At 43.6% G+C, this 15,003-nt stretch overlaps 2 protein-coding genes across 7 annotated transcripts in view; both read left to right on the plus strand.

The window, feature by feature from the left end:
- LOC143956606 (NACHT, LRR and PYD domains-containing protein 12-like) overlaps window positions 1-15,003 on the plus strand; it is a 198,475-nt gene that overhangs the window by 172,774 nt on the left and 10,698 nt on the right. The gene's annotated exons all lie outside the window — the stretch shown is intronic.
- The window catches only part of LOC143956493 (NACHT, LRR and PYD domains-containing protein 12-like), a 79,789-nt gene that overhangs the window by 55,193 nt on the left and 9,593 nt on the right, over window positions 1-15,003 (plus strand). For 5 of the 6 annotated variants that reach the window (XM_077466676.1, XM_077466677.1, XM_077466675.1 and 2 more), the window contains 4 exons: window positions 9,446-9,610; window positions 10,455-10,619; window positions 11,180-11,341; window positions 12,557-12,721. In XM_077466676.1, the coding sequence (XP_077322802.1) occupies window positions 9,446-9,610; window positions 10,455-10,619; window positions 11,180-11,341; window positions 12,557-12,721 (657 nt within the window). The remainder of the gene's footprint in view (window positions 1-9,445; window positions 9,611-10,454; window positions 10,620-11,179; window positions 11,342-12,556; window positions 12,722-15,003) is intronic. The other variant, XM_077466680.1, reaches the window with a different exon arrangement.

Genomic DNA, 15,003 nt, shown 5'->3' on the forward strand with positions numbered 1-15,003 from the left:
AGGGTGCTTTGGAGTAGCCCCTCAAGGCATCTTGTCCCCATGTTGATGGGGACAAGGGCCTCATTCCCACAACCCTTGCCCGGTGGTTGTGGGGGTCTGCGGGTGGAGGGCTTATCAGAATGTGGAAGCCCCCTTTAAAAAGGGGACCCCCAGGTCCTGGCCTCCCCTCATGTGAATTGGTAACGGGTGTATTTTACCTCTACCATTTCACCAAAAATAGTAAAAAAGACAGGAGATACTTTGGGACAAGTCTTTTATTAAAAAATAAAAATGTAAAATGTTCCGCAATGTAGATCCATCTCACGCCGCCCGATGGACCGAAAACCCCCCCAAAAAAATGCAACAGCTCTGCCTCCATGGGAGGCTCCTGCCAAGGAATGCTTCTTCTCGGTGATCGCCCTCTTTTCCTGTGGCCTGCCAGGTTGCATGCTTGGATAGGGGTCTGCAATGCATTTTGGGGGAACCCCACTTTTTTTTTTTTCATTATTTTTTTTTCAATGAGTTTTATCTATATTGCTGAGAACCTGACAATTCATTACAGCCGCGGTCAATTTTAAATGACTTTGTGTTTCCTTTAGAAATGTAATTTTGCTGTAGTACTGTCAGGGCTGGCTTAGCCCTTCCTTCTCTGGGCTGGCTGCTCAGCTGTCAGCTAATTGCCAGCTCTCATCTCTCTCCATGGTTACCAGCTGTTCCTGATCATGCTCGTCTGACCTGCCTACTTAAAGCTTTCCAGCTCACTTCACCTCTGCCTTCGCCTTGGTCACATCACAAGGAACCATCTCCTGCGTACCTGTTTACAGACTGGCATTCCTTCTGGTTCCTTATCCTGCTTTCTGTTCCTCCACTAGGATCCCTGACTTCTGGCCTGGCTGACTACTCGATCCGGTTACTGGACTCTGGCTATGCTTTGACTATGCTTACTCTATTTACCTTTTTACTTTTATTTAATAAGCAAGTGTGATTTAATTGTACTTCTGTCACGGTCTGATTCATGGTTTCTGACAAGTACTGGTCTAAGCACGGGAAAACTGGGCCACTTTACAGGCATACTATAGACACCCCCCAGGAACGATGGTTAAAGGAATATTTCATTTTTATTGTTTCAATTTAAGCATTATTAAAATCACTGCTCCCGAAAAAAACGGCCATTTTTAAAACTTTTTTTTGCATTGATGCATGTCCCCTGGGGCAGGACCCGGGTCCCCAAACACTTTTTATGACAATAACTTGCATATAAGCCTTTAAAATTGGCACTTTTGATTTTTCATGTTCGTGTCCCATAGCATTTAATGGGGTTTTGAGGCTTTTGAATTTGCCGCGAACACCGCATAATGTTCGTTGTTTACCGAAAGTCCGAACAACCAAAGTTTGGCCCGAACTTGCCTCTGCCTCTAGGAGTCATGTCTGTGATTGTCAGGGTCTTGCAATGTCTCATGAGACTTGCAGTTTTAAAACAGCTGGAGGGTCGAGGTTGCCTACCCCTGTCTTAAGGCATCAGCATACCAAGACATTTTGGACAATTTCATGCTCCCAACTTTGTGGGAACAGTTTGGAGATTTGATTGGACACAGTGGGAGCCAATCAGCGGGTGTCTGCTGGGTCCCGCTGATCATTCCCAAGAGAGACAGAACAGCGGTCTGCCGATGTAGGAACACAGATCTCTACCTTCCCACAGTGAAAGCACCTCCCCCACAGTTATTAAGTGCTCCCTAGGAACACAGTTAACCCTTTGATCACCCCTGATGTTAACGTCTTCCCAACAAGTGTCATTAGTACAGTGTATATTTTTTCAGCACGGATCAATTTATTGGTGTCACAGTTCTTCAAAAAAGTGTCAAAAGTATCCAATTTGTCCACCGCAATGTCTCATTCTCACTATCAGTCGCTGATCTCACCCTTTCTAGTAAAAATAAATACAAAATTCGGTAAATCTATCCCATAGTTTGTATAACTTTTGTGCAAACCAATCAATAGGCTCTTATTGGGATTTTTTTTACTGATAACGTAGCAGAATGCATATTGGCCTAAACTGATGAAGAAATTCGATTTTTTTTTTTTTTTTTTTTATTGGATATGTTTTATATCAGACAGTAAAAAATATTGTTTGTTTTTTTTTTTTCAAAATTGCTGGTCATTTTGCAAGGGCATTAGGTCGTACATGCGCACCCCGCCGTTTGGTAGGGATGCCGCTGGCATGGTAGTGCTTCTTCAAGTGGCCAGAATGTATTTTGAATGCCATAAGAGAGCATATCTATGGGGAAAAGCGGAAGGATTCCACATCCCCCTACCGTGCCGGGAAGATATGATGAGCCGAAGACCATGAGGGAGAACGCAAGGAGGGCCATGAATCATCCGAGACCTATAACATAAAGCATAAAAATGATTAAAGAAATACAACATAAATCCATTTTATTTACAATGCATATGAAATTCATACCTATAATCCTGTATATGGTACAATTAAGTATTCACATATAAACCTGCATTATGTGCCTTATGCCGCGTACACACGAGCGAATTGTCCGGCGTACTTAGTCCGGCAAACAATCCGGCGGATAGTCCGGCGGACTTTCTACCGAATGGACTTGGCTATACATGGACACACAGAAAGTCCGGCGTTTGCTAGCGCGATGACGTACAGCACGTACGACGGGACTAGAAAAAGGAAGTTCAATAGCCAGTAGCAAATAGCTTCCTTTTTCGTACTTGCTTCTGAGCATGCATCATTCTTAGTCTGCCGGACTAGCATGCTCACGAACGTATTGTCCGCTGAAACCCAAGTCCGGTGGAAAGATTGGAGTGCAAAACTACTTTCTAAGTCCGTCGGACTTTACGCTGGAAAAGTCCACTGAAGCCCACACACGATCGAATTGTCCGCTGAAATGCGTTTCGGCGGACTAATTAGGGGGTTATTAGGGAAGCTAGGATTGGTCATAAAGCATCAGTGGAGGAGACACCTTATTCCCATATTAACTCTTACAGGAGAGAATTTCCCTTCCTAGGGGTAGATTTCCTCTCACTTCCCATTGTCTCCCTCCGTTTGTAAGTAGGAGTCGTTTGTAAGTCGGATGTTTGAAAGTAGGGGCCTGCCCTATATATCCTGCAGAAATTTGGGCCTTAGGTGTTGGTGGTACCAGAACACTGTAAGCCCTCACAGTTACTCTTGGTGGGTGCTGGAATGGGCCTTGCTGTGAAATATTATATCAAATATTGTAATTACATGCCCCTGTAGAACAGGGGCAGAAAAAATGGGCTTTAGGCACTGGTGCTGGTGCCACAACACTGCAACCCCTCACAGATACTCTAGTTGAGCGCAGGAACAAGCCCTGCTGCAAAATATTACAGCAAAAATTGTAAATACATGCAGAAAAAATGGGTCTTAGCCATGTTCTTACAAGCTATCAACATGAACATTGAGGAGGTATAGGATATCATTCAGCATAACAGGACAGTCACTCAGCATCAGCATAGGCAGTCTTGAAGGGATCTCACATTAAAAAAATAATTATTCGGTTACATCAGCATCAGGTGCTTGGTAGCTGGTGACCCAAGACTGATTCATTTTTATGAAGGTGAGCCGATCAACCAAGTCAGTGGACAGGCACACTCTGTGATTGGTTACAAAGCCTACAGCAGCACTGAATGTGCATTCCGAAAGAACGCTGGATGCAGGACAGGCCAGTAGCTCAATTTCATACTGTGCAAAATCTGGCCAGTGATCCATCCTCAAGACCCAGTAACCCAGAGGGTTTCTGGTTTGAAAGGTCTCCAAGTCTGATCTTGCCCCTAGGTATTCTTGCACCATGTAAATCAGACGCTGGCGATGGTTGCTGGAACCGATCAGACCTTGGGGCTGCGGACCAAAAAATTGTCTGAACGCATCGGTCAGACAGCCACCTTCTCCACCGCTCCTTCTGTGACTGACCAAAGCCTCAGCAACACGTTGTCCAGGACCAGGAATTTGTAACCTCCCAGGCTCTGGAAACGCATTGCACAAACCTTTCTGTGGGGCCTCCCAAAGATGTTTCATCCTCTGCTCCCTCTGCAATGGCTGGATAAGTTCCGCAACCTTACCCTTGTAATGTGGATCAAGGAGGGTTTACAGCCAGTACTGACCCCTCTTTTTGATCCCACAAATCCGAGGGTCCTTTCACAGGATTTGCAGGATCAGGGAGGCCATGCAGCGTAGGTTTGCTGAGGCATTTGTTCTGGAGTCCTCTGGATCACTAAGGAGTCACGTACAAATCCATGGGTTTCTGGGGACTGTAAACAATCCCTTGAAGACTGCTGCTGAGTGCCAGGCTTAGCCTCCATGCTGACACAATCCTCATCCTCCTTCTCCTCTTTCTTTGTGATAGGCGGGCCCATAGAAACACTCTCTGGATAAAGGGGCCCTTGAGAGTTATGTAAGTCCTCCTCTTCCTACCTCTGTTCTGCCTCAAGTGCCCTGTCCATTATTCCACGAAGCGTGTGCTCCAACAGCTAGACAAGAGGGACAGCATCACTGATTCATGCACTGTCACTGCTCACCATCCTCCTCAAATGGTGACAGGACAGTGCATGCATCCTTGATCATTAGCCACTGGCGTGGAGAAAAAAAGCCAAGCTCCCCTGACCCTGTCCTGGTGCCATAGTCACACAGGTACTCAATGATGGCCCTCTGCTGCGTGTGCAGCCACTGGAGCATGGCGAACGTTCAGTTCCATCTTGTGGGCATGTAACAGATTAGGTGGTTCTTAGGCAGGTTGTATTCCTTTTGGAGGTCAGCCAGCTGAGCACTGGCATTATATGACTGGTGGAAATGCACACAGACTTTCCTGGCCTGCCTCAGGAGATCCTGTAAGCCCGGGTACCTGCACAAGAACCACTGCACCATCAAATTAAGGACAAGAGCCAAACAGGGAACATGGGTGAAGTGTCCCTGTTGGAGGGTCCTGCCTGTTGGTGTCAACCAACTCTGAGCCTGCCCCTTCAGAGCTGACAGAATCTCTGCCCCAGTGTGGCTCCTGTCCCCTAAGCACACCAGCTCAAGCACCACATGACATCTTTTTGCCTGAGTGCTTGCATAGCCCGATTAATGCCTATGGACCACCGCTAATTCAGAGAACAAATCTATAGAGGAAGAGGCCAAGGTGGAAAAAGAAGAGGAGGAGTAGAGCTGTGTCAAAATCACCACTAGAATCATTTTGGAGGCGTGGTGATGGAACAAGCTCCAACAATACGTCACCTTGTCCTGCATCCTTCCCAGCTGCCAGGAGAGTCACCCAATGCGCTGTGAAAGATAGGTAGCATCCCTGTCCATGCCTGCTGGACCATGAGTCAGCGGTAATATGCACCTTACCGCTGACCACCCTGTCCAGCGAGGCCAAGACATTGCCTTCCACATGCCGGTAGAGAGCCGGAATCGCCTTCCATGAGAAAAAGTGGCGTTTGGGAACCTGCCACTGAGAAACCGCCCATTCCAAAAATTCACAGAAGGGGGCAGAGTCTACCAGCTGAAAAGGCAGCAGTTGGAGTGCTCGCAATTTAGCCAAGCTAGCATTCAGCCGCTGGGCATGGGGATGGCTGGGAACGAATTTATTTTGCCAGTTTAGCCGGGGTAGGAAAATTTGCCTGCTACAATCAGACGTAGGTGTAGCGATAGCAGATTGCCCGCAAGTACTTAGCACACCTTCATTCCTCTCAGTGCAGGTTTCTGAGAGAACTGAAGGTATAGCGGGGTTGGGTATCCCAGATGACGAGGAGCAAGGAGAGGTCCACCTTGTTCTTTGGTGTAGGTCTTTTAAGTACGCTTGCCAACGGACTGCATGAGAGTTTGTCATATGTCTGGTCATGCATGTGGTGCCCAATCTGCTGCTGTTTTGGCCACGCTTCATATGCTTCAGACATATGTTGCAAACAGCAATGGTGTGATCTGCTGCACACATTTCAAAAAAGGCCCACACCAAAGAACTTTTGGAAAAACACACAGAGTCAGCAGCGCCCTGCAAATGTGGAGCTCTGCGGTGTGATGCAGTCAGTTGGCTGTCCTTAAGCTGGCCACTGGAGGGCATCCTGCCTAATTGAAAATGTGCCTCCTCCCCATCCTCCTTTTCCTCCTCTCTCCTACCAGGCACCCACGTAAAGTCAGTGACCTCATCGTCCCCTCCCTTATCATCACTGGAGCAAACCTGGCAGTATGCTGCAGCTGGGGAAACATGACTGCCAGTTTTTTGTCTTTCTTGGGCACCCACTCTCTCTGGGCTCATGTTACTGCCTTCCTCAGTCTGGGTACCATCATCAGATCCTTCAAGACACTGCGCATCCTCCTGCAGCATGTACCCAACACTGTGTTGAAACAGTTTGGGGGACTCTTCAGGGCATGATGGTGGGGCTAGGGAAGGAGTGACTGATGACATTGAGCCAATGGAAGAGTCTGCTTTGGCATCTGCATTGGCAGCCAGAGTACTCTGAGCCTGGGTGACAGAGGATGAGGAGGATGAGGAACGTTGTGACTCAACACGACCAGCTGCCGAAAAAAAGTACAAGCGTGCCCCATGCTCACATGCTGAGGATGCACCATTTCCACCATGACCAGCAAAGTAGGCTGTAGACACAGAATCTGCTTGCCCTCTTTTAGTGGCCTGTGAGCATCTGTCTCTCCTTGTTGGCCTTCCAGACATACTGTATTTGATTTATTTGTAATGTATTTGAATAGGTACACCAGGAATGGCCTGCAGTGAGATGTAGCTGCACAAAGCTGGGATGTATAAATATATACACTGATTCTGAATATGCTACAGCTAACTCAATCAACTGCCTTTCTGTAGTATATTAGGAAGAGAACAACAGGAACGGTCTGCAGTGAGATCTAGCTGTAAAGGATACAATACTGAATATACTGCAGCTAACTGAATCAACTGCCTGCCTGTAGTATATTAGGAAGAGAACAACAGGAACTGTCTGCAGTGAGATCTAGCTAAACTGGATACAGTATACTGAATATACTGCAGCTAACTGAATATACTGCCTGCCTGTAGTATATTAGGAACAGAACAACAGGAACGGTATGCAGTGAGATCTAGCTAAACTGGATCAACTGCCTGCCTGAAGTAGATTGGAAACAGTACAGCATGAATGGTCTGCAGTGAGATCTAGCTAAACTGGATCAACTGCCTGCCTGAAGTAGATCAGAAACAGTACAGAAGGAACGGTCTGCAGTGAGATCTACCCAACTGAATAAACTGCCTGCTCAAAGTAAATAAAATGACACACTCTCTCTCTCTATCTCTCTATAATGCTAGCGGCAATAGTCTGCCGGTTTGGCAAATCGCGAACACGCAACATTGGTGAAAATACAATATTACGATTAATTCCATGTTATTAGTAATATATAACGTCTCCGATGGCAATAAACAACCCAAATTAAGCCAAAAGAGACAATATGCGTTAAATTGTGAGACACATATTCAAGATGAATTCTCTTAAGGGAGCCTTACATCAATAACAACAATCGTGATTGATGAATTAAACACAGCCCAAAATATCTAAATATTTTACCTATATATACAGTGATGTGAAAAAGTGTTTGCCCCCTTCCTCATTTCCTGTTCCTTTGCATGTTTGTCACACTTAAGTGTTTCGGAACATCAAACCAATTTAAACAATAGTCAAGGACAACACAAGTAAACACAAAATGCAATTTGTAAATGAAGGTGTTTATTATTAAAGGTGAAAAAAAATCCAAACCATCATGGCCCTGTGTGAAAAAGTGATTGCCCCCCTTGTTAAAACATACTATAACTGTGGTTGTCCACACCTGAGTTCAATTTCTCTAGCCACACCCAGGCCTGATTATTGCCACACCTGTTCACAATCAAGGCATCACTTAAATAGGAGCTGCTTGACACAGTAAGGTCCACCAGAAGATCCTTAAAAGCTACACATCATGCCGAGACCCAAAGAAATTCAGGAACAATTGAGAAAGAAAGTAATTGAGATCTATCAGTCTGGAAAGGGTTATAAAGCCATTTCCAAAGCTTTGGGAATCCAGCGAACCACAGTGAGAGCCATTATCCACTAATGGCGAAGACATGGAACAGTGGTGAACCTTCCCAGGAGTGGCCGGCCGCCCAAAATTACCCCAAGAGCGCAGCGACGACTCATCCAAGAGGTCACAAAAGACCCCACAACAACGTCCAAGGAACTGCAGGCCTCACTTGCCTCAGTTAAGGTCAGCGTTCATGCCTCCACCATCAGGAAAAGACTGGGCAAAAATGGCCTGCATGGCAGAGTTCCAAGGAGAAAACCACTGCTGAGCAAAAAGAATATCAAAGCTCGTCTCAATTTCTCCACAACACATCTTGATGATCCCCAAGACTTTTGGGACAACATTCTGTGGACCGATGAGACAAAAGTGGAACTCTTTGGAAGGTGTGTGTCCAAGTATATCTGGCGTAGAAGGAACACTGCATTTCATAAAAATAACATTATACCAACAGTAAAATATGGTGGTGGTAGTGTGATGGTCTGGGGCTGTTTTGCTGCTTCATGACCTGGAAGACTTGCCGTGATAAAAGGAACTATGAATTCTGCTGTCTACCAAGAGATCCTGAAGGAGAATGTCCAACCATCTGTTCGTGTACTCAAGCTGAAACGAACTTGGGTTCTGCAGCAGGACAATGATCCTAAACACACCAGCAAGTCCACCACCGAATGGCTGAAGAAAAACAAAATGAAGACTTTGGAGTGGCCTAGCCAAAGTCCTGACCTGAATCCTATTGAGATCTTGTGGTATGACCTTAAAAAGGCTGTTCATGCTCGAAAACCCTCTAATGTAACTGAATTAGGACAATTCTGCAAAGATGAGTGGGCCAAAATTCCTCCAGGACGCTGTAAAAGCCTCATTGCATGTTATCGCAAACGCTTGGTTGCAGTTGTTGCTGCTAAGGGTGGCCCAACCAGTTATTAGGTTTAGGGGGCAATCACTTTTTCACACAGGGCCATGATGGTTTGGATTTTTTTTCACCTTTAATAATAAACACCTTAATTTACAAATTGCATTTTGTGTTTACTTGTGTTGTCCTTGACTATTGTTTAAATTGGTTTGATGTTCCGAAACACTTAAGTGTGGCAAACATGCAAAGGAACAGGAAATGAGGAAGGGGGCAAACACTTTTTCACACCACTGTATATATATATACCCACAGAAATTGTTAAATTCTTTTTATAAATGATTAAGTGATGAAATGGTTAAGCAACATAAACCCTGGTTAGGATTCATTAATGAAAGCATTAATGTCCCCCTCCACATTCATTCCAAACGGAGAGTGGGACTGAAGCTCATAGATCCATAAATGATTCCAATAAAGAGAAATAAGTTCCATTCATGCAGAGAATAAATACATTCATTTATGGGGAGAAATTCATTTTCTTCTGGTAACATTCTTCTCTTCTTCTACAGGTTGGATAATAATCATCTGAAAGACAGTTCCTGCCCCCACCTGGCATCTGGAATAAGAAATAACCAGACACTGAGCACACTGAACCTGTCTAGGAACAATCTGGATGGTCCTCATTTCAGGGATCTGATGGAAGCTCTGACAACAAGCCAGATAGAGGAATTACAGTTAATTAATTACTACCTATTACGATTACTAACTATTAAATTATAGGTATTGGAATTTCCTTTCAAATTTGTCTGTTAGTGAACGTAACGAATACAAATTTATCTGAAGTTACGAATTATCCCAAATAATGGATGCCACATCTATATTAATAGAATGTAATGAATTATTATTAATAATAAAAACTTTTTTATAATTATTTATTTTTATTATTAATTTGTTATGTTCCATTTGTTTAGATGCGGCATGCGTTATTTCAGATAATTCATAACTTTGGATAAATTAATATTCACTACGTTCACTATCAGCGAAATTTGAAAGGAAATTCCAATATCTATAATTTAATAGTTAGTTATTATTAGTTAGTTATTTTGGATTTTTGAATTTTCAGTTTTTTTAATTATCAATTATCGATCTTATTTTCCAATTTTTTAAATTTTCGGATTTTGAATTTACAAATTTATGAATTTTTTAATTTACAAATTTTTACATTTCAGAATTTTCGTATTTATGAATTTATTCTAAATAATGAATTTTGATCATAAGGAATGACCCTAAAAACAAAAAAAAATTTATGAAACAAAAACAAACTAATTTTTTGGCAGTGCACATGTCTGAGTCATGTCAGTGGTATTCTGTGGTCATCCTGTGTATGGAGATATCACCGTCTCTACACATGAATGATAATATTGGAGTTTCTACTCCATTATAATATTTTTCTTAAAAAATTCTATGTCCTGGAGTATTATAAAGTGATCTGATATAAATGATTCCAATAAAGAGAAATAAGTATATTCAATCCTGGGGAAAATTTAATTTTCTTCTGGTAACATTCTTCTCTTCTAGTTTGATGTCTAATCACCTGGCAGACAATTCCTGCCCCCATCTGGCATCTGGAATAAGAAATAACCGGACACTGAGGAGACTCGACCTGTCTAAGAACAATCTGGAGGGTCCTCATTTAAGGGATCTGATGGAAGCTCTGACAACAAGCCGGATAGAGGAATTACTGTGAGTCTAACAGGACTGACTGAGACAATAATATTCTGGGACCAAATAATAAATCAAATAATAATATTAATATTAATGCAATTATATGGTTTTCCCTTTTGTCTCAGTATATAGTCAATCCTGGACTGTTATCTAATTCCTGGATCTTATCACAATCTGTTATCAGCCATGAAAAAGGCACTTCATAAAATCTACTTAAAAATCTGTTATTCTCTTTGGTCTGGTAGCAAGCACCCAGAGCCCACCCTTTATGAAGCCAATTAGAGCCTCAGGCTCTGATCATGTGCTTCAAAAAAATAAAAAATAAACTCCATTGAAATACATGTGTCTGGTGCCTTGCATGTAGATTAGGGGCCGGGCGCGGGGATTAGGGGGCGGCGCCCCTGCACCCTGCACTGGTCTACTTCATTATAACATTCTTCTTATACAATTATATGTCCTGAAGTGTCTGATATAAATGATTCCAATAAAGAGAAATGAGTTCCGTTCATGTAGAGAATAATTACATTCATTCCATGGGGAGAAATTCAATTTCTTCTGGTAACATTCTTCTCTTCTAGTTTGATCTCTAACCTGACAGACAGTTCCTGCCCCCACCTGGCATCTGGAATAAGAAATAACCAGACACTGAGGAGACTGAACCTGTCTGGGCACAATCTGGAGGGTCCTCATTTCAGGGATCTGATGGAAGCTCTGACAACAAGCCGGATAGAGGAATTACAGTGAGTATAACAGGAATGACTGAGACAATAATATTCTGGGACAATTTTATATCTAAACCAAATAATAATATTAATATTTATAATAATGCAATTACATGGATTTCCCTTATGTCTCAGTATATCGCCAATCCTGGACTGTTATCTAATTCTTGGATCTTATCAGAATCTGTTATCAGCCATGAAAGAGGCACTTCATAAAACCTATTTAAAAATCTGATATTCTCTTTGGTATGGTAGCTAGTAAAATAAATGAGATTATAGGAGAACATACCTGAGGAATCAGATCTCACTGCAATCACCAATCAGAGCCTCATATGAGCTTCCTGTCACCTGACTATTCTGATCAGTCACTAGCAATGTTGATCCCGGCCTCACTCTGTCTGCTGATACCATTCATGCTCCAAACACAAGGAGATTATAGCACACTACGAGTCAGTGGTATTCTCTGCTCATCCTATGTATGGAGATATCATCACCTCTACACATGGATGATAATGTTGGGGGGTCCACTCCAGTGACAGCAGGTACACAATTTTCTTGGGGGAGGGGGCCAGCCCTTGGCCCCCACCCAACAAGCCACTCCCTTCCCCCAGCCAGCCAACTGCCCCCCCACCTCCCATTGATTGGCAATTCAATGCTCCCCCATTGCTCGATCGATCACTGCTCCGCTCGCCAGTCGGGCCCCTGCCAGCCTTGCAGTTAACACATTCAGGTTGTGGCTTTGGTGACTTCCCCGCCTTACCTCCTGAGTCCTGGCAGTTACTTCTCCTCCTGACCAATCAGGACTTAGGACTCACGGCCAATGGGGTCTTAGGACTCCCGGCCAATAAGAACTCGCTTCCTGATTGGCTGGGAGAAGAAGCAGGAAGACCTTAACAAATATTAATTTGCTATTGTCACACAACTGGGTGGGCTCTGCGCCCTGAGCCCACCCTTTTTGAAGCCAATTAGAGCTTCAGGCTCTGATCATATGCTTCAAAAAAATAAAAATAAACCCCATTGAAATCTATTCATATGGTGCCTTGCATGTAGATTAGGGGCCAGGCATGTGGACTAGGGGGGCGACACCCCTGCACCCTGCATTGGTCTACTTCATTATAATTTTTTTTTATAAAATTCTATGTCCTGGAGTGTTATAAAGTGTCTGAATAGTTACATTTAATCCTGGGGGAGAAATTAATTTTCTTCTGGTAACATTCTTCTCTTCTTCTGCAGATTGTCCTATAATCAACTGACAGACAGTTCCTGTCCCCACTTGGCATCTGGAATAAGAAATAACCGGACACTGAGGACACTGAACCTGGATTGGAATACTCTGGAGGGTCCTCATTTCAGGGATCTTATGGAAGCTCTGACAACAAGCCAGATAGAGGAATTACAGTGAGTACAACAGGACTGACTGAGACAATAATATTCTGGGAGAGTCGATATCTAAAACTCATAATATATAAATACAATGATGTAATCAAAACCCATCTTTAGACTCTATAAATATCCAATCATAGACTGTTTTATATTTCTTGGAACTTATACTGTTAGCAGCTATGAAATAACCCTCCACACCCACTAACTCTATATACAGGAAATGTTCTTCCTAGTGCCCAGAGCTGGGAAAACATTTATGAACATTTATACTTTGCAGCTGCAGTGTACTCTGGGGATTGATCTGTTCTCTTTGGGTGGTTTGGAAGATTTTCGGTGGTGTTTGTGAATAGATAAAAGCAGATCTGTGGCCGTGTATTTGTTTTCATCCATGCTGCAGCATGTATAGATTCTTATAGAATGGATCTAAGTGGCTGTACAGTCACCTGATCATTTATACTGTACAAGTGCCTGGGCAGGTGATCAGTGACTTCACTCCCCTGTGAAACATCCCCCACATCCTGAGTAATGATGGAGTTTACAAAGGAAATCTTGTGGTGCTTCTGCTTCAAATCGCTGTATTACTAAGGTTCTATATATTTGAATGATTTTAATATGATTACTGTATGGTGTGTTAAAAACAACTACCACAAGTTGCAGAGTTTTTTGGACAACTGTTTCCAGAATGTCCAAGAGATATATTTTTCCATCTATTTCTGTCTTCCAAATCATCAATATAAGACCATATAATCTACAGGGACATGTGTTGTTTTTTTACTGTATGTTGCGGCTCATCAATTGCATCAGATATAGTAGAACTTATATAAGCTGTGTCCAGAAATTAAGGAGAATGAAGTCCATAGGCTTGAGAGGGGCTCTGTGATGGACGTTCAGTCAATCAAAGTTTGTATGTGACGTTGAGCAGCGGGAACACAGCAATTGAAATTAAAGCTGTTATCAGCGTGTTCCCTGAGCTCTGATCATCCGGGGCGGCTCTCCTGTTCCTCCTCCCCTGCACAGGTAGGCTGCATGGAGGACACAGGATGCATAGTGGGCAGAGGCTGCATGGTGGACACAGGCTGCGTGGTGGACAGAGGCTGCATGGTAGTCAGAGGTTACATGGTGGACACAGGCTACATGGTGGGCAGAGGCTGCATGGTGGACACATGCTGCATGGTGGGCAGAGTCTGCATGGTCAACACAGGCTGCATGGTAGGCAGCGGCTGCATGGTGGGCACAGGCTGCATGGTGGGCAGAGGCTGCATTGGTGGACACAGTCTCCATTGGTAGACACAGGCATCATTGGTGGACACAGGCTGCATTGGTGGACACATGCTGCATGGTGGACACAAGCTGCATGGTGACCAGAGGCTGCATGGTGGGCACAGGCTGCATGGTGGACACAGGTTGCATGGTGGGCAGAGGCTGTATTGGTGGACACAGGCTGCATTGGTGGACACTGGCTTCATTGGTGGGCACAAGCTGCATTGGTGAACACAGGCAGGCTGCATTGGTGGGCATGGATAAATTTGTTGTAAATATTTATTTTTATAACTTAATTCTGCTTCAAACATTTAAGTGTAATTTCATGAGATAATTTATGAAGGCGTGTTTAGGGGCAGAATTAGGGGCAGGGTTGGGTGGGGAAACTGGTGGTGAGTAACTCTTGAGGCGTAGCTAGTAGCTCAGGACTTGAACTTTTGAGCCCTGCATTAGAACACTGACCAGTTGCATTCCAGCCCTGTCAGTCGAGAGTAGGGATGAGCCGAACACCCCCCTGTTCGGTTCGCACCAGAACCTGCGAACAGACCTAAACTTCGTGTGAACTTTAGAACCCTATTAAAGTCTATGGGACTCGAACATTCACAATCTAAAGTGCTCATTTTAAAGGGTAATATGCAGGTTACTGTCCTAAAAAGTGTTTGGGGACCCGGGTCCTGCCCCAGGGGACATGGATCAATGCAAAAATTTTTTTTAAAAACGGCCGTTTTTTCAGGAGCAGTGATTTTAATAATGATTAAAGTGAAACAATAAAAGTGTAATATTCCTTTAAATTTCGTAGCTGGTGGGTATCTATAGTATGCCTGTGAAGGGGCGCATGTTTCTGGTGCTTAGAACTGTCCCTGCACAAAGTGTCATTTGTGCAGGAAAAAAAGTCTTTTAAAATCACTTGCGGCTATTGTCGGGTCCCGTAATACAGAGAACACTCAATGAGTGTTCTCTGTATTAGCCGACAATTCATTCATTCATTGATAAAAAATAAAAAAAATTTTTTAAAAAAGCGTGGGGGTTCCCCTAAA

The sequence above is a fragment of the Lithobates pipiens genome, unplaced genomic scaffold (assembly GCF_037356315.1).
Source record: "Lithobates pipiens isolate NorthernLeopardFrog02 unplaced genomic scaffold, aLitPip1_a1.2 Scaffold_37, whole genome shotgun sequence".
NCBI lineage: Eukaryota > Metazoa > Chordata > Amphibia > Anura > Ranidae > Lithobates > Lithobates pipiens.